Source organism: Leptosomus discolor, chromosome 11 (genome assembly GCF_034619465.1).
Source record: "Leptosomus discolor isolate bLepDis1 chromosome 11, bLepDis1.hap2, whole genome shotgun sequence".
Classification (NCBI taxonomy): Eukaryota; Metazoa; Chordata; class Aves; order Leptosomiformes; family Leptosomidae; genus Leptosomus; species Leptosomus discolor.
This window is the reverse complement of record NC_141401.1, coordinates 14,653,545-14,679,406: the sequence shown is the minus strand read 5'-3', so window position 1 is coordinate 14,679,406 and position 25,862 is coordinate 14,653,545. Positions and strand designations below refer to the sequence as shown.

At 37.2% G+C, this 25,862-nt stretch overlaps 1 protein-coding gene across 2 annotated transcripts in view; it reads left to right on the top strand.

Annotated features, from left to right (window-relative positions):
* SCAPER (S-phase cyclin A associated protein in the ER) overlaps window positions 1-25,862 on the top strand; it is a 164,857-nt gene that overhangs the window by 64,211 nt on the left and 74,784 nt on the right. For both annotated transcript variants that reach the window (XM_086471462.1, XM_086471461.1), the window contains exons 21-23: window positions 11,761-11,897; window positions 16,105-16,170; window positions 25,475-25,601. In XM_086471462.1, the coding sequence (XP_086327588.1) occupies window positions 11,761-11,897; window positions 16,105-16,170; window positions 25,475-25,601 (330 nt within the window). The remainder of the gene's footprint in view (window positions 1-11,760; window positions 11,898-16,104; window positions 16,171-25,474; window positions 25,602-25,862) is intronic.

Sequence of the window (25,862 nt, the reverse complement as noted above, 5' to 3'; positions counted from 1 at the left end):
GTTCATGCGAGTTTGAATTTCTAAAAGCTTTTAAGGGGCAAGGGGTTGTTTTTCTTTAAGAAATCGAGCTGTTTTCTCTGAGTTATGTGCTGCTTCCATTATTTCTTACAGAGGAAATTGCTGAGGGAAAGAGATGTGAGAATGTTTTCCTGCCTGACTTTTGCTCTTTTTCTTCTGTATTTACAAGGAGCTTTCTTGTCTAGAGACATGGTAATGCCTGGACTTTGTTTGGTTTGGGTTTTTTTAATTCACTATGCTTTCATTAAAATTAAATTATATATAACTATTGTTTTATTGCTTCAACCTTAGCCATATTGGGAAAAATACTTTTTGTTTTCCCTTCTGAATCAGAGTGTTTTCAAGTTCTTCTATTGAAATGAAGAATAGTATCCTGTGAACTCCTTTGGTAACCTATCTAAAAACATGATTGAGCAAAATGGAAAATAGTAACACTAAAGATGAACAGTTTTTTCATTTCATCTAATAAGAGAAGTTTGAGGTATTTATACCTGTGAGTATGTGGTCTTTTAATCTTGCATAACAATTTTTAATAGTTCACTTTTTTCTTCTTGAACATTCATGTGTACGTTGCATGTCTACTTGTATTCATAGAATCATAGAATGGTTTGGGTTGGAAAGGACCTTTAGACACCACCCAGTTCCACCCTCCTGCCATGGGCAGGGACGCCTTCCAGTAGACCAGGTTGCTCAAAGCCCCATCCAGCCTGGCCTTGAACACTGCCAGGGAGTTGGGCAGCCACAGCTTCGCTGGGCAACCTGTGCCTGTGTCTTGCTACTCTCATAGTGAAGAATTTCTTCCTTATATCTCATCTAAACCTCCCCTCTTTCAGTTTGAAACTGTTACCCCTTGTCCTATCACTACCCTCCCTGATCAAGAGTCCCTCCCCACCTTTCCTGTAGCCCCCTTTCAGCACTGGGAGGACGCTGTAAGGTCTCTCCAGAGCCTTCTCCTCTAGGCTGAACACCCCCAACTCTCTCAGCCTGTCCTCACAGGGGAGGTGCTCCAGCCCCCAGAGCATCTTCATGACCCTCATCTGGATCCACTCGAGCAGGTCCATGTCTGTCTTGTGCTCATGCTCCCAGAGCTGGACACAGCACTGCAGGTGGGGTCTCACCAGAGCGGAGCAGAGGGGGAGAATCCCCTCCCTCGACCTGCTGGCCACGCTGCTCTTGATGCAGCCCAGGATGCGATGAGCTTTCTGGGCTGTGAGCACACATTGCTGGCTCATACTCAGTTTTTCATGCGCCAGCACCCCCAAGTCCTCTGCAGGGCTGATCTTGATCCATTCATCACCCAGTCTGTACCTGTGCTTGGGATTGCCCTGACCCAGGTGCAGGACCTTGCACTTGGCTGTGTTGACGTCTGCACAGGTCCACCTCTCCAGCCTATCAAGGTCCCTCTGGATTGGCTCCCTACCCTCCAGCATGTCGACTGCACCACACAACTTGCTGTTGTCAAGTGCACCCTCAGCAGGTTTGCTGATCCCACTGCTGACAGAGATGTTAAATAGCACCAGTCCCTATACCAACCCTTCAGGAATGCCACTCGTCACTGATCTCCACTCAGATATCGAGCCGTTGACTGTGACTCTTTGGGTGTGACCATCTAGCCAATTCCTTATCCACCAAGTGGTCCATCTGTCAAATCCATGTCTTTCCAGTTTAGAGACAAGGTTGTAATGCGGGACAGTGTCAAATCCTTTTCACAAGTCCCAAGTAGATGATGTTGTTTGCTCTTCACCTATCCACCAATGCTGTAACCTCCTCATAGAAGGGCACCAGATTTGTCAGGCATGATTTTCTCTTAGTGAAGCCTTGTCAACTGTCACTAATCAGCTCCTTATTTTCCATGTGCCCTAGCATAGTTTCCAGGAGGATCTGCTCCATGATCTTGCTGGGCACAGAGGTGAGATTGATTGGCCTGTAGTTCCCCGGATCTTCCTTTTTTTCCCTTTTTCAAAGTGGGGGTGATGTTTCCCCTTTTCCAGTTGGTGGGAACTTCACCAAACTGCCACGACTCCTCAGATATGATGGATAGTGGCTTAGCAATTTCATCCACCAGTTCCCTCAGGACCCATGGATGCATCACATCAGTCCCATGGACTTGCACACCTTCAGGATCCTTAGATGGTCTCAAACCTGCTGTTCTACAGTGGGCGGTTCTTCATTCTGCCAGACCCTGCCTTTGCCTTCTGCAACTTGGGCAATGTGGCTGGAGCACTTGTTGGTGAAGACTGAGGCAAAAAAGTCATTGAATACCTCAGCCTTCTCCATATCCCAGGTGACTAGGTCTCCCATTTGCTTCCAGAGGGGACCCACATTATCTGTAGTCTTCCTTTTATCACCGACGTACCTAAAGAAGTTTTTTTTGTTGCCCTTGGAGACCCTGGCCAGATTTAATTCTGTCAAGGCTTTGGCTTTCCTAACCTGACCCCTGGCTTTTCAGACCATTTCTCTGTATCTCTGCCAGGCTACCTTGCTTCCACCCTCTGTAGGCTTTCTTTCTGTGTTTGAGTTTGTCCAGGAGCTCCTTGTTCATCCATGGAGGTCCTCCTGGTGTTTTTGCCTACTCCTTTTTTGGGATACATCGCTCCTGAGCTTGGAGCGGGTGATCCTTGACTATTGACCAGCTTTGTGGGGCCCTTCTTCCCTCCAGGGCTTTATCCCATGATACTCAACGAAGCAGATCCCTGAAGAGGTCAAAGTCTGCTCCCCTGAAGTGCAGGTTATTGCATTGCTCAGTGTGTTTTTAGCCATCTTTATTCTTAGTTTCACTCTAATGAAAGTCCTTAGCATTCAGTTTTAAGCTCCTCTCTTGGGTCTGATTATTCAAGGCTCTGGACTAATGTTTTCATGTGAGTGGTTTTCTTGACTGTGAACTCTATGTGCCTAACATTTGCAGCCTTGGTCTTATTCTGGTGTATGTTGCACTCCAGTCTCTTTTGAACATTTGAATGATCAGTTATGACTGTTACAGTACAAGGAGACGATCTTGACTCAGCTCTGGTGGTATATAATCCTTAAATCATTTCTGGGTAATACAGTTGTGCATATGGTTTGGTCATATGTTGAACAATATTCCTGTTTCTTTTATCCACAGAGTTACAGAATATAGACTTCGTTATAAATTCGTGTTTTTCTTGGCATCTGATTATAGTTTTCCAATAGTAGCCCATTCTTCTTCTCTGTTGCTCAGTGGAAGTAATCTGTAAATCACCTGCAAACAAGAACTCCCCATCTCAATAAAGCCTTGGGTTCCAGTTGAGTTTGCCTCACTCAATTTTTTTTTTTTTTTTTTGTCCTGAGGAAGGGGGGATTTTTTAGAAAGGTTTTGTGTGTTGCTAGAGGAATGGAATTAGGCCACGCATCGGTGGTCAATTTTTGTTTATGTATGTTTCATATCTGTTGGATACCTGTGGTCCTTTCAGCACAGGAGCTCTGGCCTTATAGTTTTGCTGCAAATACATTTGCCCTAGAAGCAGCTGTCAGGAACGATCATGTAATTATGAAGTTTAATCCATGATGCAGTTTGCAGAAGGTCTCTCAGTACTCTATACATCAATTCTAGGTTTTTGTACTTTGCGCAGCAATAGCTTCTTGCCTTTTAATATATTACAAAGTGTTGTTTTTCTTGGCAAAAATGTACATGATTAATTGTTTATTGGCTGTGTCTTTAATTGTGATAGATCATTGCCAACAGCTTGGATATCTTGAATATTCACAGCCAGTAAGAAAAACTACTGCTGGCAGGGCCAACGGCACTCTCATTTCCCCCTTTCTTGCTTGCCCTTGCAGCCAAATGATACCAGTACCTTCCAGCTTTCTTCCCTGATTTGCAGAGTGATGCTTTCCATGTCCAGTATGCAGCATTCTCATTCTTGTGGAAGAAACAGCTTTACTTTGCCTTCTGTTTCTACGTTTTGGAGTAACAAGTGGGATAAGGAATGATATTAAAAATCCCAAGAACTATCTGAACCTACTGTTCAGAATATTATTTGCTGTTTATATTAGTGGCAGGGTGTTGTACCATTAAATTTATGGATAAGTGAGGTGACTGAAAGTGCAGTCAGTATTAGCAATAAAAGTAGTTTTTAGTTTGGACATGCTAATGTCCAAATGAGTTGTCCCTCATTTAAAAAATTTAATTAAATTCAAGAAGTGAAGGAAAAACTACTTTTACAGTGAAAGATCAATCTTCAGTTTTGAATGAATAATAAAAGTTCTTTAATACTCTACACTCATCTTCTAAAGTACATTCTAGCATAGAAATGTGAATAATTAAAATCTTGATTTTGAGAAAATAATATTTGAGTATCCATTATTTTTGTGACGTGTGTTTACGTATGAAGCACTTATAACTGTTTTTAACGGTAACAGGTAAATACCTTCCTTATTTTGAATCTTCCTCTTATTTTGGAGTGGATCATCACTCAGAGTATTATAGCAGTATTTGATCACAAACATTTGATCTCTTAATGATTAATCATTAATGTCCGTTTGTGTTTCAAGCTGTCATTGGTTGTACTGTTGAAGATTGGACTTTGCATTTGATATAATTTGTAGTCTCCTTCAGCATCTGTTTTCCATATTAAATATTGTGCTAGGTTTTGAGGAAAAAAATAAAATACTGAAGAGTTTTGTTGAGACATGTAATAAAATCATGAACAAATATTCCTGTGGTATCATGATTTAAAATTGAACCTTAAAAACCTCTTCAAAATTTGGCAAATACGTCCCTTAAGTGATTATATACAAGTAAGAAACTGTTATTCTTGACATTGGTAATAAATATTGAAAAATTGTAAAATTATTTTCTGCAGTTACAGGATATTGTTTATTTTGAAATAGGTAAAGATATTAATCCAAAAGATATATGTAGGCTTCAGAATAGTTACCTATTGATTTGCTAGAATATATTCCTTATGTACTTACGTTTATACAAAATACTCAGTTTGCTATTAATTTTTTTTTATTAAAATGGTAAATGAATGACAGCAATTATTATGTAATATAAGCTAGTACAAATATTTCTTTATAATCTTCCTTGTGTTTATTATTTTAATGCTGATATGAGAGGGCAAGTGGTTGGAAGTTCTGAAGATCAAATTTAGATAAATAGCTAGTGTCAGATGTTTTTCAAGTTGCCTTGGTCTGCAGAATTGGGTTAGAAAACTTACAAGAATGCCTTTTCTTTCCAAACCTTGGGATTCAAGGTTGGAAAGAATGCAAAAATAATAAGAATAACCAGTCTTATGGTATTCTGGCACTTCTGCTTCAGTTCTGGCCTGAATCCAGAAGGGAATGAAAATGAAAAATAATAGAGAAAAAAAAAACCTATAAACTTTTCTTATTCCAAGAAGGTCATTTCAGCTCAGTTTTTTGGGTGAAAGTCCAATAGCTGGAAGGGTTTTCCACTTACATGAATTGGTTAGTTTATACATAATGTAAATATAGCTAATTAAGCACTGTGTTACATTCTGTATGAAACAGACTATACATTGGAAAGGTCAGGTCTTTAGATGCGGGTTGCTAGACAGTAGGATTTCACTCCAGTGCTGCTTTGTAGTAGCACAGGACCCTCCAGAGCTTACAGAAAGCAGCAGAAAATTCTTGATATACTAGGTGATGATCCTGGCCACTCCTGCCAGCGACTGACTGGCTTCAGACTGGAGGATTTTCAGAGCCTTCCTTCCCTGGCTGCTACTGCTACGTATTAGGAGGAATATCGTGCCTCAGGAGAGCCAGCAAGGAGCAATGTGCGCACGAGAGAACGGGGGATCTTAAGTTATGACTGCCCTACAGCAACAAATGCCAGGCTGTGATTTTCTTCTCAGCTTCAGCAAATACAGATGCTTTACTACAGTATTGTCCTACCTATGCAGTCTTGCCCCAGGCAGAATTCATAAAAAAGGCAATGTTTACTTAAAAAGAAGGGAAAGGGAAATAAGTATTTGTGTTATGCTCACTCCTAATTTTAGAATGAGGAAATTTAGTTAGGAAGAATTCTGTTTGGCACACTACATCACAATTTAGTAACGTTACTATAAATATTTGCTGAGTAGTGAAATGAATAGTAGCTTATATGTAATACAGAGAGCCAAAAGTGTCATAGTCAAAGAGATCATTGAGGAAAATAGTTTTGCAATTGTGTTCTGATGGGATAAATACTTACATATCCAACGTTCATTCGTCGAGGTCAGATACATGGATGTTGTTGCTGTAATCAGAACATTAAATGGGGAGAGCTAGTCAAGAGTACTGGTCTTGTGAATGGGTATTGTATGACGAGGGTGCCAATTAGGAAATTTATTCTCTAGCTGTTGTATTTTATATAGACTACTGAGGTTCAGAATGCAGTTTATGGTATGGTTTTCCTCATCCAGACTGAAGTGCACTGTACTGAACTGTATAGCATTTTGGCATTTTGTAGTATTTGTTACACTTTTCATGGAAAAATTTTGCAATTATGTTTGTTCTGGAGTCTGAAAAATTTACTTTATTTTAGAGAATACTGATAGTAATGCTGTAATCCTTGTAATATAAACATGTCGTATAAGAAAAAGGGATGTAATTCAGTGTATAGAGAAAAACTTGGTTATAAGAAGTGTTTAGTCAACTAACATTATCAACTTCAATATATGAAGTGAATTGGGTTGTTTTTCCTGTTTCAGGCAGTTCAATGGGGCTCGGCAATAACCAGCGAGAATGTGACTTCATGGATAACCTTATTAGTTTTAGCTATAATGGTTTTGGCAACTCAGTTTCTCGTGTAGTGTGTAGATGAGGCCCATCTGTTGCATTTGGAAAGTTTCAGGATTCTCAGTAACTGAAAGTCAGAACAGTTGAGGATGGAGGGAGAAGAGAGGAAAGGCAAAGGCTTTTTTTGTAAATAACCTGATTTCTATCTTGTCTGCTTTGTGGTGGCTGAAGTTTTAACCCGTGCATTTAGTGTTATTTTTTTATCACCTTGCTTCTAAATGAAGTACTGAAACTTTTAGAGGAAATTTACTTTGGTTGTTTTAAAAATTACTTCAGTGTTATATAAAGATTATTAGAGGTCTATATGGCTGTGTCAGATAACAACATGTATCTATACAGATGCCATTACATATCAAATGGTGTATTTCTACCAGGTTACTTTTATGTTTCATAAGCTTTTTCAGCTAGAGACAGTTTCCCTCTGAGAAACAGGTACAGTATACCTTGTGATTTTTAAAAACAACCTTTAGTTTTGGCGAATGCATGTAAATAACACTGGAGAGAAATTGCAGGAGTGTTTCTACTCTAATGCCTCGCTGAGCCATCACCATACAAGTATATATAGAGGAATATATAAGAAATATATCGGGATTCAATGCTTGTTTCCATATTTTGCAGCTGTACATCACAACAAGGTACAGACTAACTGCTCTTTGTGGTGCAGATTCTGCCATCTTCATGAAAGTTAATACCTTATTTTGTGGCATAGTTGATCTCAGCTGTGCAGCTTAGAGGGTGAGTTATCAAGTATGAAAAATGGTGGCAGAAATCTGATATGTCACAACCATCATAGCTGGTTCTGTTTCAATCCTGAGATAAAAAGTATTCTGTTAGGACAAAACCAGCAAAATTACTGTATTATATGTAAGTTGTTACAAAAAAGCTTTAGAGAAATTGCACAGCTAAAATTGACATTGCTGGTGTAGAAACCAAAACTGCAGTGAACATTTTTGGTAGGTGTGAATACAGATATTAATAAAAGAAGCTTTCGTTAGAAAAGAGCCTTTACTTAATGATTCTCTGCATTTATAATGGCCTAAATTCTCCAAAGAGCTGGTGGTTTAGTTACTAATACCTCAGGGTTTGGGCTCAGAATCAGGTCAACATAGCACAGAATCAGACCAGTAATGCCTCTCCACATTGTCATAAAAACAAACCCAGAATGCCTCTATAGGGAGGGTAAATTAGTCTCAGAAATTCTTACTGCATTTAACATTTACTTATATAAAAATAATAATTAAAAAAAAAGTAAAAGGCTTTCAGGAAGAAGTGACTAGATCACCCAGTTATTCTGCAATAACTTTTATTAGAAATAAAACCTCCCTGAAGTTGAACAGTTTCATTATTGCTTAAATAAAAGCATTCTGAGGATGACAGAAGTTTGCTTTCTAAACACTGCACTGGCTTCACTCACTTTCATACCCTTGTGGTGATTACTTTTATGGTATGTTAACCTGTCCAACTAATGGTTATGCAGGTAAAATTACTCATGAATTTAATTATTTAAAGGATTGGACATACTGTACTTCAGTGTGACTCAGTGGATTTAAAAAGCTTTATTTTTTCAGATAACTGGTAGGAGCTTAATAAAACATAGGAATAAATATTTTTACACTGTTCTGAAGCATGGTATAGCAGTAGCTATCTTCAGATGTCAGTTGTCATTCAATACCAAGCTATTAGTTATACTTGTTTCACACCTGAATGGTGTAGATTTGCCTACTGTGATAATCCTACGCTTTGATCTGTACCTTCAAAAAGTGATTGTTTTTGTGACACAAGGTATTACTACTCTAGTCTTACTTTAATGAGTTGTATGTATGAAGTCTGATATTAATCCAGACTGCCACACCTGAAAGCTGAGAACTCTGAGAATGGTTCACAGAGGTGCTTGGGTTCATGTGAACACAATGGTTTGTAACCAACCTGTGTGGTATTGACAGCAAGACCTCTCTTGGCCCTCACAGGCTGGTAAATGAATGTGCTTGTTGAACCCTGTAGTTCTCTTAGAGTCATCTGCTAAGCCACAGATAAGATTAGGAGAAAGAGGTGAGTGTGTGCTAAGGGGGTACAAGGCTTTGTCTCACTCATTTCTGCCTGGCAGAAGTCCGATACCACGTTTGCAGTTGCCACCGTGCAGCAGGAGGACAGCAGGCTGACTGCACCTGCATGCAGTTCTGCCCCTTTTTTAAGGTGGTGTCCATTTCAAAGTGCAGCGTTAACTTCATTTTGCTCTGCTGTCACTTTGAAGGGTATAGTAAATTGTGTGAAGTTTTGATGTACCAAAAAAAGTTTCACAGTTTGACAAAATTACAGAACTATGATAGTCCTTGTTAGTGCTTCATCTCTGTCATGAGACATGAAGTAAACTAATGGTGAATTATAGTGCTAGGGTGTACTAGTTCAGTTGGGAAAGCAGGGATGTATATATCAAATCCCACTGAAATAATTTTTTTGGGGTTTTTTTTTTTTTTTGGTAGCTGAGCATCCACGAAATGTCACATCTTAAGTACCCTGAAGCTTGGTAGCAGAGCAGGAGTAGTGTCATTGTCTGTTCTGAGGAAGTACTTTCTTTTCTCAACGTTGTAAAACACAAACCCATCAGTTTCCCATGAAGTTTCAGCCTTATGACCACATTTCTGTTTTTCAAAAGACAGTTTAAGGGAAAAGCTATTTTTAAGAGAGTGTTGAGGGATACATCTCTCTGAGGAGACAAAAATGAACTGGAGTTTCATAACCAGCACTGGGATGGTTTATGTTCTTGTGATACTACAGATTGGGTAAGACTCATCAAAAACTGGGATATTTTGGAGTCTTGTACTACTGAGTCATGCTCAAAGGGGACAGCCTTTTGAGATGCCTTCTGAAAGTTTTCCTTTAAGCACTTCTTGCTAAAATTAAATGGATAATATTAAGGGGGAGCAGGGACGAAATGCTTACAAAAGGTTAGAATTACGTGACATGTGGATATAGCAATATCCATGGTTTGAACAACTTAGTACATTGAGGAAAATGTTCGGGTGTACTGGGAGTTATACAGGTTAGGCAGTGTAGCAAAGTTAAAGTCTGTGTTACTTTTAGAATTTGCTTAGATTATTATCCTTGATCTCTTATGTCTAATTAATTTGGTATTCATTTTGCATTCATATGATTTAAGACAGAAATTTCCATTAGTGTTTTGACCAAATACATGTTGCTAGGTTATATTATGCAGCAATGCATTACAAAAACTGAACAGTCTTTTTCCAGGAAGTTTCACAGAGATTTATTTTGTTTTTGACAGGCATAATATTTTCCTGGATCAGTGAAAGAAAATATAGGTTGTTTTCAGGAAAATGTTGTCTATGAATTTCTTAACACTTCACCTTTTACTTTGAATTTTAAGGATACTGACCAAAAAAGAAGGAATAACCACATCCAATTGTGGCACTAATCATTTTCAAGGGTTAATTATCCTAGTAAGCAATGGTGACCTGTACTTCATAATGTGTTCAGTATTCTGTAAGAAGACAAATGTAAGCCTCAGTATATTACAAATAGGGTAAATATATTCTAGTAACTGGCATTAAACTAGTTGTTTGTTGTTATTTGTGAAAATTAACAACTGGCTGTGATAGCCCAGTAAGTAGTACAAGCAGCCATAGCGCAACATGGAGATAGGTGTCCACTTGTTGCTTTGGGGTATTTGAATGAGGGATTGCAATAGTGTGAATGTGTCTGTCAGTCTTCTGTTGTCGCAGGAGGATGTTGCAGTACCATGCAGAACATCAGGTTATGCATATTTTTCAACCAAAGTAGACCAGTTGTGGGCATTGTAGTGATTTAAGTGGGTCGCCTTTAAAATTGTGTTGATTAAATTTGTTTAAGTTTCTTGTACTGACAAGGAAGGGTCTGAAGTACATTGGTAATTCAGAAGAGGCTAAATTCAGTAATGCACATGTAAATTGACAAGTAAGTTTAGAAGGGGCACTCAAGTAGAAATCCTTCTTAGTTGTTGAAATCCTAACTTGCTGCATAAATTTCTAACTTGAGGGAACTAAGGAAAAACAAGGTGGTCAACAGTTTAGTAGCTGTGGGGGTTTTTTGGAGTGAATTTGATTTTGGTTTTTGGGGGGGGTTGTTTGCATGTATAGTTTCCGGATAGTCCTCTGGTCGTTGGAATTGGTACAAGTACCTGCATATCCATTGCTGGATTAGATAGGTCAATGAAAATTGAGAACAGCTTTAGGGGAATAGCTTTATTGGTTATTCATCTCTAAATTAGAAGTATTTATTTTAAATGTAGACATTGAATTTTTGGGGTTTTTTTTTTGTATTATCTTTTAAAAATCTTGAATCAAAGCATTTAGTTAAAATCATATGGTGTAATCACATTCCCTTTTCTTGCATGCTGTTATGTAGAAACATAGTATTTCATAATTAAAGTGTTTCTTCTGTGGGCAACTTGGATTTTAGCAGTATTTTGCTTAAATGCAGATTTGTTAATGTGAGAGGAAAAATAATATTCCCATCAACAAATGTTAACACTGTGAATTATTTCAATGTATTTTAACAAAATTTAAGACCATTTTAGGTTTTCGTGAAGTGTTAAAATCATAAGCCAGAGTTATTTCATTTAATATAATGAGTTATGTTGGTCGGGCAGAGCATTGGTTTCATGTAGCTGTAGAAGTGGCAGCTTGGAGAAGAGAGAGGGTGTGAGCTTGGAAGTTCATACTTCCTAAGTTACAGTTTCTTGAAAATGAGGAACAATGTTTATTGTCCTTTATTTCTCTGAATAATTTTTCTCCCTTATTACAAAATACTCATGATGTGTTCTCTCCAGTGTGAAATAATCTCTCTCGCCAAAACTTATTTTAATTTGTTTCTTCATTTTCTTAACCTTTTGTTAAATATTTACCACTGTTGTTTCCTGGGAAGATAATCTATAATCTCTATCACATACTGTAAGATTAAATAATATTTCAATATTTTCTGTAGGAGCACCTGTCATTAAAAAAGTACATTGTGGATATTGTCGTTGAGAGTTCTGTTCCTGTAGAACCATTAAAAGATGGAGAGGAGAAACAAAAAACTAAAAAGAAAGCCAAAAAGCTGAAGGCACGGATGAACTCCAGGTAGTACAATTTTCTTTTTAATTTTTTCCTTTAAGTTTTGTTCTAAACTTTACCTTTTGTCCTTTAGTATGAGTGCAGTGGAAGGCTGAAAAAAAATTTTAAATTATTTGCTTTGGGAGTGTCTTGAAAATAATACTGATGAGCCTAATTTATGGCCACTTTCTCTGATTGAGAAAGAAAACTGAATATCGATCTGGAGCCCTTGGTTTCACCTGTTAAGAGCTTTTCTCATAATTGGATGCCAGTGCCCTGCCAAAACTGTAGCCTCTTCTAGCATACAATAGCATGTTTAAATTTGTGTAAACCATGCCTATTTTTCTTTCTAGCTATTGATTTTTAAATGAAGTATCAAAGAAAATCAATAGTAATCAACAAATAGAAGTCAGCCTGCTGTAGTGTCAAATCCCATGACTAAATTTAATCATTTTTTGTTGCCTGTCACAACAAAAAGAAAGTTAAAAATATCTTAAAATGGAAAGTGAGTTGTCAGACCTGCAATTTGTTATTAGTCTAAAAAGTGACATCTGCAAATCAAAGTGATACGTGGGACGTCATTATATCATGTACTGGCAGTGTCCATCTTTATAACTGAATAGTCCCCAGCTGAGGTTAGTACTTAACTGAATACTGTAACATATTTTTGCATTTATCTCTAAAAATACTTCCCAGAAGGTAAGAATCATTGTTACGTATTTTCTCTGCCTTGTTTTTAAGCAAGAGAGATTACAAATAAGAGAAAAACACCTAAATGGATTTTTAGAGCTATAGTAAAAATGAGATGTTTTATTAACTCATAATAATGCTAATAAAGGCATCTTAGACTCCAAAACCACAATACTTTTACAATGCATTACTGTTTCTGATTGGTTTTGGATGAGCAAATCCACTATCTGAATACCACACTGGAACATACTGTTGAAACTGGATAACATACTCTTCCAGGTTTCAGATTGCTCAACATGCAAAGTTATTCATACTACCTCTTGATTTAATGCAATTATTGGGTCGAATTTTAATTCTTTCTCAAGAGCTTCTTCTGTTGAATTTAGTCAGAGATTTGTCAGACCTAAGAGTACAAGCTCAAATAATAATTCATTGTTGGCACTGATAGTTGAAAAACTTTTTCAGAACACTTTGGATTCTTGTGTGTCAGACTGCTGGGTGAGTCAGCATATTTGTCATCAAAAATTATAATTAAAACAGTAATAAAAGAGCATCATTTTACAAAGGTGATACACTGTTGAAAAATACAGTGAAAGTTTCAAAGCTGAAGAGGAGTTAATTGGTGAGACATGAAATTCATGTTTGTTAAGCTTGTTTTTCGTTTTAAAGGGTAACCGCTTTTCAATGGGGTTACCGTCCTTGAAGATAACTGAAAGTTAAATTGAAGATTTCACAATGAGTTTTCTAATGTTAACACAAATGTTAACAAAAAGACTCACTAATAAAAATGTCCAGTAGCAATATGAAGCAAAGGTTGTTCTACGGAATTTCAAACAAAAAATGGATGAGGAAAAAAAAATCCATTTCGGAAATAAATTTTAGCCATGCAAGTCTTGCCAGGCTTCTACAGTTACTATAATGGACGCTTGAGTAATAGTAACAGGCATAGTAATGGCAAATGCTGCCATGATTTTCCTGCATGTAAGCTTATTACTGGTAGAGATGGGGAGGTTTTCCATGTTCCAAAAACGGAAGAGGATTAGTTTAAGTTTATGTGGGTGAAACAATTAAAGCAATAACCTCAGACTTACAATATGAAATACTAAATGAAATAATTTAGGTATGTCTACTGTGTTTCTGCCCAACAATCTGGACAGTACTGCCAACAGATGGCTGGGAGTTTACTGCTCAATATCAACTCAAAACTTAGGTGGAATGTATAGTTAAAGTTCCTAATTTATGGAGGATGGTTTGAAGGTAAAGAGTATTTGATGTCGATAATTCCCGTAGTTTCCCAGGTGTTAGCACATTACGTACAAAACATGTTTTAGTATGTGTTTGCATTCCTTTTCTCTAGAGAAAGAAATAATTATAACAAACACCCTTACCCCTCTAGACTTGAAATGATACATTCATTTCAGTTTCTAGGAAGCTGTGATATCTTAAACTTGAAAAAAAAAAAAGTAACTGCATCCAAATAGGTTCCTGTTGCTCTCCTGAGTTTCTAGATCTTAAATCACTGTTACAGTATCAAAGCAATGAAGGGCAAAGGTGAATGAGGGAACAAATTGTGATCAATGGGTTATTAGATAAGTTGAGAAGTTTTGTTAGTCTTATTAATTATATTTATAACCCTAAGCCATTAAACTGGTGCTGTAGTAACAGCTGATATATAGCTAAATAAATTATCTCAGGTTAACATGTACATGCTGTTAGTAGAAGAATATTTTGGTACCTGCATGGCAAAAAGAAGCTTGATGAAAGCTAGGAAATATTTACAGTTAGGATGTGCTTTGCAATGTTTTTAAATTAACTCCAGTTATGTTCATTTAGTAACAGGTATCTTAAGTGATTCTTCATGTTTGACTGACTTGTCTGTACAAAACTCAAAGCTGAAATGTGTTGTTTCTGGCTAAGAGGCAGGAAAGAAGGCAAAAGGTTAATAAAGGAATCTCACCTTCATGTTTAATACTAAATTCAGTTGTGATTAATGGCTTTATTAATGATCCACAAATCAGAGCTAGTGGAAGTGTAACAATATTTGCATGTACCATAAGTCGTATAGGTTAAGAAAGCAGAGGGAAAATTTGAGTAGATTTGGAAAACTTGGTCCACTTGTTTGAACAGAAACTGTAAAGACATACTTAATACATGTATCCGAGAGAAATAATGGGAATTAAATCTTTACTAAATACATCTTTTTTTTGCAGTGAAGCAATGAAACACATTTCCCATTGGAAGCCATTATCAAAATCTTAGATTTGAAAAGAACAATTGGACATTTGTAAAGTTGGCAAGAATGTCAGCTGATAGTTAATATTCAGAAAACCTTGAAAATTAATAGGAAGCACCATTTTTACGGGTGAAAGTGGCCCTGAGGCAATCTTTTTTTCCCACTTCTGTCCTGAGGTGCTTTTGGCACCTTTCTCTGGGACTTGTTGTGGGTAGAGACAGACAGATCACATACCTGATGACAGATACAGTCAGTGTGCCAGTTAAGTTTCCTTCAGGTGTGTGTACAGGCTTTTTTTTTTTTAAAGAATTTTCCAAGCCATGAATAATGATGTCTCTTGCTCATCTGAGAACACAACCTCGAGAGGCTTGAACAGCAGATCTCCCTGAAGTCCCTAGAGATCCATGTTGCATCTGTGAAATCTTCATTTCAGAATAATAACCAAAAGAGCAATTTTAACGGATTAAATATTTTTAACAGCTAAATGCTTTTACTGCCTGCTGGATGTTTCTTCATCACAGGGCTCTGTCTCTGAGAACTGAATTTTTCTGCATCACTGTAGTGTCTGGATTGATTTTACTTAGTGTGTGTATTGTTTAAAAAAAGGTTACAGGATTAGCACTGTGAATCCTGCTTTGGTTGATGAGCTGGTCATGATTCTCTCCTGTTGGCACAGGCTGGCTGGAGTCAGAACAAGCAGTGGTAAAGAGTCTTGTCTCCCTCTTTCTACTTTTTGGCATATGGCCAGCATAAATAATAATTTAAAGAGGTTTGTGTTTCTGTTTCCAGCAGTAAAACAGTAGTTCATGGGGGTATTTACTTCTCTGCTGTATGCCTCACAAGGTTCATTATATTACAATACAGTCATTAGTTACATAAAAAATACTCCTGTACCTGTAAATATAACAAATTGTTTATATGTTAGTTATAAGCTTATGTGATGTAGTGATCTTCTGATCTGCCCTACATGTCTAAATTACTGATACTTTCATCAGATGAGTGCAATAATCTTGTAATAAGCAGCAGGTTACTGCAGTCATATGGATCACTCGTACCATTTCCTTCCATTTGGAAAGTCAACTTAAATACACCATTTGTGTACTGGTGTCATTCTAAAGTAGTAATATTATTTGTAAGTTGCTAATGGCCACTAGTTAGGCTTGAGAATGGATTATGACAGGGCAGATTTGACAGAAATGCTGTGCATTACTATGAAATAGAAAAAACCCAAAGGTTAGAATTATCTTGCTGTTATTAACATACTGTACATTTTAGACAATAGTCAATAATAATGAATATTTCCTCCTCCAGGGCAAAGGAATATGAGAGTTTGATGGAAACAAAAAATGCTGTCTCCGACTCCCCATTTAAAGCCAAGTAAGCATTTAACTTTATATATTTTAGACACACACTTTTTTTTTTCCCCTGTCTGTAGCAGAAATGCTGCTGAAATTTCCAGTGGAGCAGGTGTGGTAAGGTTCCCACTCAATATGGGGCATATTGCCATCTTGAATTACAGATCAGTTTCTAATACAAAAGGTCAGACCTTATAAATGCAATTTTTTCTGAATGCACTGTGCATCTTAAACTATGTAAGATGCAATAGTAAAGAGAACATATGCTCATTCTTTTCTTAGCTGGAAGCAAGAACGTTCCAGCTTTGTACTTCAAGACTGATGGTGAAAATTCAACACTGGAATTCTGGGACTGAAAATGTTATATTTGTCCTCCATTTGGTCAGAAACAAAGGTTCATATGGTGAAAGCACATGTATTTTAATGCACAGATGTCTTAAACCTGGCATTGAGCTTTTAAAGAATAGACCTTCTTATTGTCTAGGATAAGGCACAGATGAAAACAGTTGGATGATAAGATTAAAACAAGACATTATCACTGGCGAATTCCTCCTCCTTAGTTTGAAACTGAAAATTGCTCAGCTTTTGCATTCTGATTCCATTGAAAGTGGTTGATAAGAAAAACAGAATATTCAGATCTGAAAAGCTTTTGATAAGGTCCATCACCAAAGATGTTAAAAGAAACTGTATAGCTATAGTGTAAATGGAAATCACTTAAATTGGAAAGAAGTGGAGTATATGATCAGCAGAACTGGGAGGTTACTGGTGGAGTTCTGCAGTCCTGTGGTGGTCAACGTATTCACAAGTGACTTGGAAAAAGAAGGCAAGCAGTGAGGTGACACATTTGGTGATTTGATGATGATGCAAAGGTATTCAGGGTAGTACGAACAAGAGCTGGTACTGAATGATAATTTTGAAGAGTGAGTGACTTGGCAGTAAAATGGCAGGCAGGTGAAACCCAGTGTGTATTAAGTGCTATGCAATGGAGGGGGAAGGCAGAACTCAATTATATCTTCACGTGCAAAGTGTGGGCTTTGCACTTACAAAAGTGATAGGTAGTTCCAAGAAGATACCAGCTCAGTACTCTTAGCAGTTAAAAGAATTAGTTTGTTAAAATTATTTAGAAAGGAGCAAAACCAGAACAAGGAATGTTATTATGCACAAATGCCTGAGTCATCTACATCTTTTGAATACTATGTGCAGTTCTCAAAAAGGAAATGGTAGAATTGTTAAAGGTTCAGAGAAGGCAGAAATAGAAGTCAGTAATAATTTCTGGTATAACTTCTGTATTAGGGATTAAGTAAACTAGTCGTTCTCATTGTGGAGAAAAATGTGATCATGAGAGGAAGTTTTGGTGGGGATATGTTGCGGAGATCTACAAGGTGGCGTAAGTGGCATGGAAAAGATAGATGCTGATTGCTGTCCTTCCTGATACCAGAATGAGGGAGCACAGAATGAAGATGGAGCTAGGTTCAAAAGAAACCAAAGACAGTGGTTTTTAACACAGTGTGCAATTAGATGTATGGAACTCACGGCCAAAATCACACAGTTAATTACAGTTTACCTGCATTACTGCAGTTCTAGGAAACTGCATCCAGCCCAAGAGATTCCTAAACTGAAAATGGACAGAGAAACAGATTATGCACGCTTGCCCTGTTCTTAATTTTCCGGAGACATCCATTTACTGTTCGCTGTTAAATAAGATAGAGGCCAGAATGGTATGCCTTTCTTACAGTTGTGAAGAAGTCTGCAGCTGGTCAGTGTGTAGCAGGTCAGTCAAGAGGCTGTGGTGTCTCAACAGTTGGATTCAAAAACTTTCATCCTAAAATTATGACAGCTTTCCAGATTGGGGATATTTGTCTTCAGACTGAGGTGATAACCTGTACCAGATCCTGTATGTTTTGTGATTACTTCCATCACACATAGATAGCTGATATACTTGAAGGTAGCATTTTTTAGAGGTTACTGTACAGATCCTTGCTGTTAAGCTTCCTTGGCTGTATATACAACAGCCTGTATGCAGTATTTTTTACATAGTCTTTTCAATAGTTTGAAAACCTGCTGCTGAATCTCAGTATGTATTTTAAAATAATAAAAATCCATCACTGAGGTTTGACATAAGAAAATGAAACATCTCCACCAGATGGCACACCTGCATAAACACATTGGGGAAGAAGGTTCTGTTGTTGGCTTCATTTCTTAATAATCAGCACTTCAATTTTCAAGATTAATTTCATGGCAGATTAAGACTTCTAGATTTGTAGCCTCTGTGTTTTGCTTTTCTTTACTACCAGAAAATAAAAAATGAGGGTCTAGTTGTCAGAAAGTAGAAACGTGTGTGTTTGAGTGACTCTGAAAATATTGGTAAGCTGTAGTGCTTCCACTTTAGTTTTTTTCTGACTTTTAATTATCAGTGATGTAATTTGGTCAGTTGTGTCTCAATTGCAGTGCAACAGAAACTCGTATTTTTTGATTTTTAAACTGATTCTGAATTTTAAAATTAAACTGATCCTGAATTTATGGTTTTCATTTCTCCTTACTTAATGAAAGGCTAGCATGCTTTCAGGCAGAATCTTCTGTTCCATCTGCTTGCTTAGTTTCCTCCTTTACTGCCTCTGTTAGGGCTGCACTCTTTTAGATGTGAACGAGTGTGATGGCCACTGCATAGCTCACTTTCATCATAGATCTTCTGGGACATTTCTTTTGCAGTCTTTATGTAGAAACCTAGTAATCTAGCAGATGCTTACATCTTAATTTTTAGAACATAGTTTCAGATATCATGGTTATTTCCAAAATCACACAACTTTTTACCTACCATGGGTGCTCAAAGGTTTGTGAGGTTCTTTGAAAGCAAGAGGTAACAATGGGAGCTCAAGTCTAAGCTGACTTTTTAAAAGAGGAAAGAGAGGACTGTCTGTGACTCAACTAGAAGCCTATTTTATTTCTATTAAAATTTGCTTTACACAATAGATAATACAAAATGGAAGAAGGATAGGGAAAGGGTAGTTTTCTCTCTTTCTGTAGGGGAAAGGATGAGAGGGCAAGAAATTTCATGAGGCAAGAGTTTCAGCCCACACCATGTCAGTTTACATGGAGAAACTTACTCTTAATACAGGAAAAATTAATAGGAGAACACCTTTTTAACAGAACTAAGTACAGGATCCTACTTAACGAAGAACAATAGAAAGAAGAATCAGCTGAAAGAAACCAGCAGGAGTAGATCTCCACTGAAACATTATTACACTGAGAAGCTATGACAGTAGTTAGACTTGCCTTTTTAGCCAGAACACAGTGTACGGTACTCTGTACCTGGCTGAGAGAGAGCAAACTCTTGCCACTACTAGGAGTCTTAACAACTCTCAGGAGATCTGTGTCAAGTTATTGAGAAAAGTTGTATCGCAGGCGGGGGTAAAAACTGAGTGTGCTAAATGCGTTCTTTGTGCCCAAACAAATGCCAATGCCCAAAGGAGTGTTTGAGGTATTCAAATTGGAGTGGAAGTATACTAATGAACAGAAAATACTTTTGAACTTAGTGGTCTGTGGAATTTAAAAGTGGAAAAGTTGAAGTTTTTTTAATTCCATTTAGACTGTGACGCAATTGGTAGATTTATTTATTTGCTTAACAGAAGCAAATGTGGTTTAGAATGAAATCATTAAATATAACTTTCTTTTATGCCTCCTTGCTGATGCCACAGTTCTTTACTCACCCCTCTCCCCTCAAATTGATTGTGTCTTTGCAAACAACTAAAACCATTTATGGAATGCAATTTCTTATCTGTTTTTAGTTCTTAGTCATGTTGTCAGTTGTTACAGAAGAAAGACAGAACCCAGAATTAGTCTTTGTCAGGTAAAAAGCCTTTTCAGATCACCTTTAAGATTAAGCCACCTTAATATTATGAGACCACTGATTTCCTGCTGCCGCTGATAGATTGTTTCAGTAGTTGTTACTGGTTTAAAGTTTGCAGATTTATAAAACCTTTTGTACTAAGGAAGCACTGATTCAAGTGCTTTTTAAGCTTTGCATTGGTAATACACTAATATCAATAACCAGACTGGGTTTATCCTGCTTTGGCAGACATGATATGTATGCCTTCTTCAGTTTCAGAGTACTGAATCAGATTTCTGAGTGGGATTGTAAACGGCTCTAAGTAGTTCTTTTTTAGAAACAAAGTTTTAGAAGATGTCTGGAACAGCTTATTTTCTTTTTAGTATCTACCAAAAAAATTGTGTGTCTCAATGGGGGGATGAGTGGAGTGGGGAATTCCAAGTAACTGCCTTATTTGGTAGGTATTTTACTCTCTGAACTATTCATGGTGGCAAGATGGACTTTCAAGGAAAAGGACTATGGACATTCTCACCTGGGAGCAGCCAGTCTGCTCCTGACCTCTCTGCGTTGTGCATTAACTGGTTGGTCACTGATGGCACTTTGATAATTTTATAAGTGGTGGTGGAGTCCTGATGGATTTGTAGTATCAATTCATGTTCTCTGGGAACTGATCTGAATGTAGTTACTTAGTGTCCAGCCTGTTAAGTTGGCCTACCAAAAGGTGTGTCGATGATGGCTCTTCCTGTTTGCAGCATTCTCAGGTGTCCATCAGAGCACATTTTTAAAGAGGAAGGAAAATGTTTTCGCAAAGTTAGAGTGTTACTTAACATCTATTTAGTGCCGTCTAATCCAAAGGCCGTATATTTTGGTGTTAAAGCAATCTGCAGGTAGCAAAGGGTAATTGTCATCCTTTAAAACAAGCAGGGAAAGGTAAGGTAATAAAAGATTGCCATATGCCTAGATCTAGTTGGCAGGATGGAAGGGAAAGAAAATTTAACCCCCTAGTCCAATACTTCAGCCAATCTCCCTCATGCAAGAAAGAGTTGTGTTTTTTCACATGTTTTTTTTTTACTTACCCTTTTTTAAACTATGTAAAGGGACACTTCAGATGATGTGGAAATGGGAACCACTGTTATCCTGAAAAAGGACTGCAGCATAAAAAGAGAAGAATTAGGAAATGAAAAATTATTGCCTGTAAGACTCTGCTGGAGAAAAGATGGGAATGTAGTGTGAAGTTTGTTCTTGCAGAGGCCCAAAGCTAAATGCCTTTAACAATACAGTTCTTTCTTATTTTCATTATAGTATATCAGTGCATTCACAAGATAAATTTAACCTTATAGGTTTTCTTGGTGTAGTAGGCTAGGGCCCAGTTAGGCTACTTATAAGATACTATAGCAAAATCCTGGTGACTGGGGAAAAAAATCAGGTAGCCTCTCAAGCTAGAATAGCTGCATGAACTATAGAAGAGCCAAAGTATAAATAAAATAAAATTCACTTAAACTTTAAAAAAAAGCTAAACACCCGCTTTATGATTGGGTGGTTGGTAGATTTCTCTTCAGAGAATGGCTAGAGTATTCTTACAGGATTTCAAATAAATTCAGAAAATAATCTTTATATGAATTTTTCATAATTTTTCAGATAGCTTCCGTTTCAAAAACTAAAGAAGGTGTGTGAAGCTGCAGATTTAGATGTTTAATGTCTAGCAGTGTGTGGGACTATGTCAAGATGTAGAACGGTGTTTTCCGTTACGTACCTGGAGTGATCGGAGGACGCCACATGTGCCACCGTGTGCATTAGTTGTATTGCAGGGGGTCAAACTGCAGGCAGTGCAGAATAGTGCAGGGGCTGTGCGTTGCTTTAAGAGGATACAGCATAATTCCGTTTCGGGCTGGGCAGGAGCTGCCACAGACTTTCTCAGTTCTCTACAGGCACAGGCTGGATCGGGAAGAATCGGGGCTGTGTGTCCGGCTGGCATCTGGCCGCCCTCAGCAGGAATGTACGGGAGGAGTAACCTCTCCTTCCATATAGGAACTGCACAGAATCCAGTGCTCTCCCCAGTCGTACTAATCCTTCCTTGCATACATTCAAGGCCAAGAAATCATGGATTTAAATGTGGAAGTGTTGAAATACATTGATGTTACTATTTCAGGGCTTTTTTTTTTTATCGAGAGATGAAATGCAACCTATAAATATTAACAGATCTTTTTCCTTTAGCCTGTAAAATATATTAAACAAATTCTACAAATATTTAGCCCATGCTAAAAAGAAACCCTTAATTCATATGTTTTAATTTTGTTTATATATTTGCTATATAAACCTTTACTATCAATATCCTTCATTTTCCCATTTGCAGTGCAAAAAGATCAGATAATGTATTTGTATTTGTTGAACATACTATTTATTAAAGTTTATGGTAATGTTCCAAGACCAATCAGTGCCTTATGTCCTTTCTGATGTTTCTTCTGCATTCTGAATTATCTGTTTGTGGGCCATACTAAAAATCTTAATTAGTGAGATGTAAATAACTTCAGATAAAAAGACATTAACTTTAACTTTCCCTTTTACTTAGGACAGTAAATTTTCAGATATTCAGCGTTCCCTGTACAGCATAGTAAGCATTGGAGGAATGCAAATTATGGGACAGAAGGAAGATTAAATGATTGTCTTGAAATGTTTGGATTTCCACTACATGGAAATACTCGACAGGATTTCCATGTGGTCACTGGATCAGATGTCGATACCATGCTCTATTAATCTACAGTGCATACAAAGGGTGTACAAGGAGTATAATATGTACAAAGAGTTCTCTTTCCAAATGCGTTCACGGTCATCTTCCATAGATTTCTAGACCTTTGAAACAGTCCTAAAATTATTCTTATTTCTCTGACACTGCCAAGAAGTCAGTATAAAGGATATTAAATTAAAATGATTCCTCCAACATTGACTCGGTGAGAGGAGGGAGTTTTTATTTCCTTTCTCTTCCCCATGTGATCACATAGCATGCGGTACCTTTTTTTGGCAGGAGACCAACATACAGTAGGATATGAGGATGTAAGAGGTAATTCTTTAATGTGGCAGAACAGAAAATTTATTCTTCATGTTTCTTACTGTACTATGCTGAACACACCTAGGAAGTTTGAATTTTGCTAAAATGGTCCAGAAAGACTTTTAGGAGAAATGGAAAGCTGGAAGCTTTTCCTTGAGAGTTAATGTGTTGTACAGCTTTTTTTTTTTTTTTCTTTAACTGAAGGCGGAAAGGGAATGTGATGTTTAACTTCCGTAGCATCTTTATAGACTGAAGAGAAAGAAAGGGAATTTGTCAACAGAAGTAACAATGTAGTATGCTTGTTTTCGATTTGAGTCCTTATGAGTATTGTTTTAATAAATCTTACCCATTTTGTATGCTGATGCCTGATGTAGATTAGGAAAGTCCCTTTCTTTAGCCTCTGTGTTTAATCCTGGTTGAATTCCATTCCTCTGATGTTAAATGAAGCAAATGGACAGTCTCGCTGTCTTCTGTCAGATGAACTTACAATATCGTGTGGTGTTTTTTTTCAGTGCTTTATATATGTTTTAATCATTGAATTTGGGTAGATGTTTTGAAGAGTGAAAGTCTTTTTTGCTTAATGTGCTAGGATATTGCCAAGGCAATAGCCATTCTAAATCACCTGAAATACTCTGCTTCTAGGTCGTCTTTTCTGGACTGCTGCAGTTCGGCTTTTCCTTGGTGCTGCAATCCACTCCTTATGCTCAGTAGAGTTAGTGGTCGTCTGATTTACAGTCCGTGTCCTGCAGTTATTTGTGTTTTGGCTTTTATTTTTCTTTCCCATTTTAGCTTGTGGCTTACTGAGTTAGACAGAGGTTTCCTCCAACCTCATTTTCCACAGAGGAAATAGCAGTGCAGAAAATCTCATCGGGACATAATCTCCCTTTATTTTTCTTGTCATAGAAAAATCCTGTCTGAATATTAGTGGATTCAGCTGACCAGATAAGTCCAAAACTCAAAATTTTGCAAATAGTTTTTATTTGTATTTTAAAAACATGTATTTTCAGAGTCTCTTGAAAGCTTTTAACAAAGCTCTTAATTTTTTTGAAGAAAAGGTACAGAGTACCTGTTTCCTATTAAGTGGAAACTTTCTATTCTTGTCCCAAATGAATATTCTTTTTTTTTTTTTTTTTTTTTTTAATACATGTGACTATTGTGGTACATTTCCCAGCCATTCCATCTCCTTTCTCACTTCTTGGAGACTAGTTAATGTAATTTTCTCTTTACCGTTACTCTGTGGTCACTTTTTGAATTCTCTCTGACCTTTCTACACTGATTATCTCTCATTTTATGATTTTATTGATACCCTTCCCCTCTCTTTTCCTTCCTATAGACCTATATTTGCTTCTAGTCACAACAGTATTTCTCCTACTTGTCCTGCTCAATTACCAGCCTTGTCCCACTTTGAGTACAAACTGCTAAGTAGATCAAACCAAGGGTCCACCAAACACTCAGCTTGTCGTTAAGAGCAGCAGATAATAAAGCAATGACTGACAAATACACAGCAAGTACTGAATGATACTTCCTCCCTACTTCTGTTAGACTCCAGTTAAGGGCCTCTGTTTAGCATTTATATCATCTGCCTTAATGAATCTTACAGATGTAGAAGTCTGAATCTGAGCTAGTTACTGACTTCACATTCGAGGCAAAGAAGGATAAACTATGAGTGTGTTTTGACTGCTTTATTTTAGAACTTAAGATGAGATGAATGGTGCCTTGGAACTGCATATTTCTCCTTGCTGCCTAGCAGTAGAGCATAGATGAATAAATAGCCCAGATAGAGATGTGTAAAATTGAAATGAGTCCTAACCAATGTGTGTCTGCATCACTCCCACCTCTGCATTTTGGCTTCATTACTGACCCTCATTAATAAAATGCCCTTTCTGAGGTAGTCTGCAAAGTCACTAGTTTTCACTTATTCAGATAACCTTAGAGAGCCATTTCTTTTATGATGCCTATAAGAAATTAGCCAAGTAGTCTGCTCTTCTGTTTCCCTTACTCATCTCAAGAGCAAACTACTCAGCTAAGTGGAGGGAAAGGATTGAATGATGGAAGAAAAGTAGGATGAAACCATGTTGAAAATGAACATGGCAAAAACTAGCAAAAACTCCTGTGGAGGGAGAATACGAAAATTAACTATTGAACAACAACAGAAACAAACATGTAACTAATAAAGAAGCACCTTTATGGCTGTACTGTTCACACTATTTCTGTGCCATTTCCCTGAAAAAGTAGATAATGGAATGTCATATACACTCTAAGCTGACTGTATCTCCTTGCTGTGTGGCATATTTTACATGCTGTTCAGTATAGATGATGGTAATATTTTCACACAGATTTTCATGATTGCTCTATTGAAATTCAGTTAGGAGAGTTTTATTGCAAAGACGAATCTTTATATGATCAGGAGAGTTTTTGATTTAACCGCTCTTTGTTTTCTGTTTAATGTTAAAGGTTACAGCGATTAGCAAAAGACCTTTTAAAGAACCTCCAAATGCAGGATAGTTGTTCATTGGGGAACAACAAGGTTTCTGCTCTGGACAGGACTTTAGGAGAGATCACTCGTATTCTGGAAAAAGAGGTATTGTGACTGTTACTATATAACTTATGATTCACCTATAAACTGTATTGCCCTCAAATGTTGTTAGTTTGGATTTGAGAGTGTTTTAAACATGTGTTGATGATTACATGACCTCTATGTAACAAGCAGTGTCTGCTATTACACTTTCCTGTGGTGGTTGCAGCAGTGGATGCTTTAATTTAGACATCAAATTTTATATAGGCAGTTTTGCTGAAAACACACTTGACTGATGCTAGATCATCTAGGTAACGGCAAGCTGTA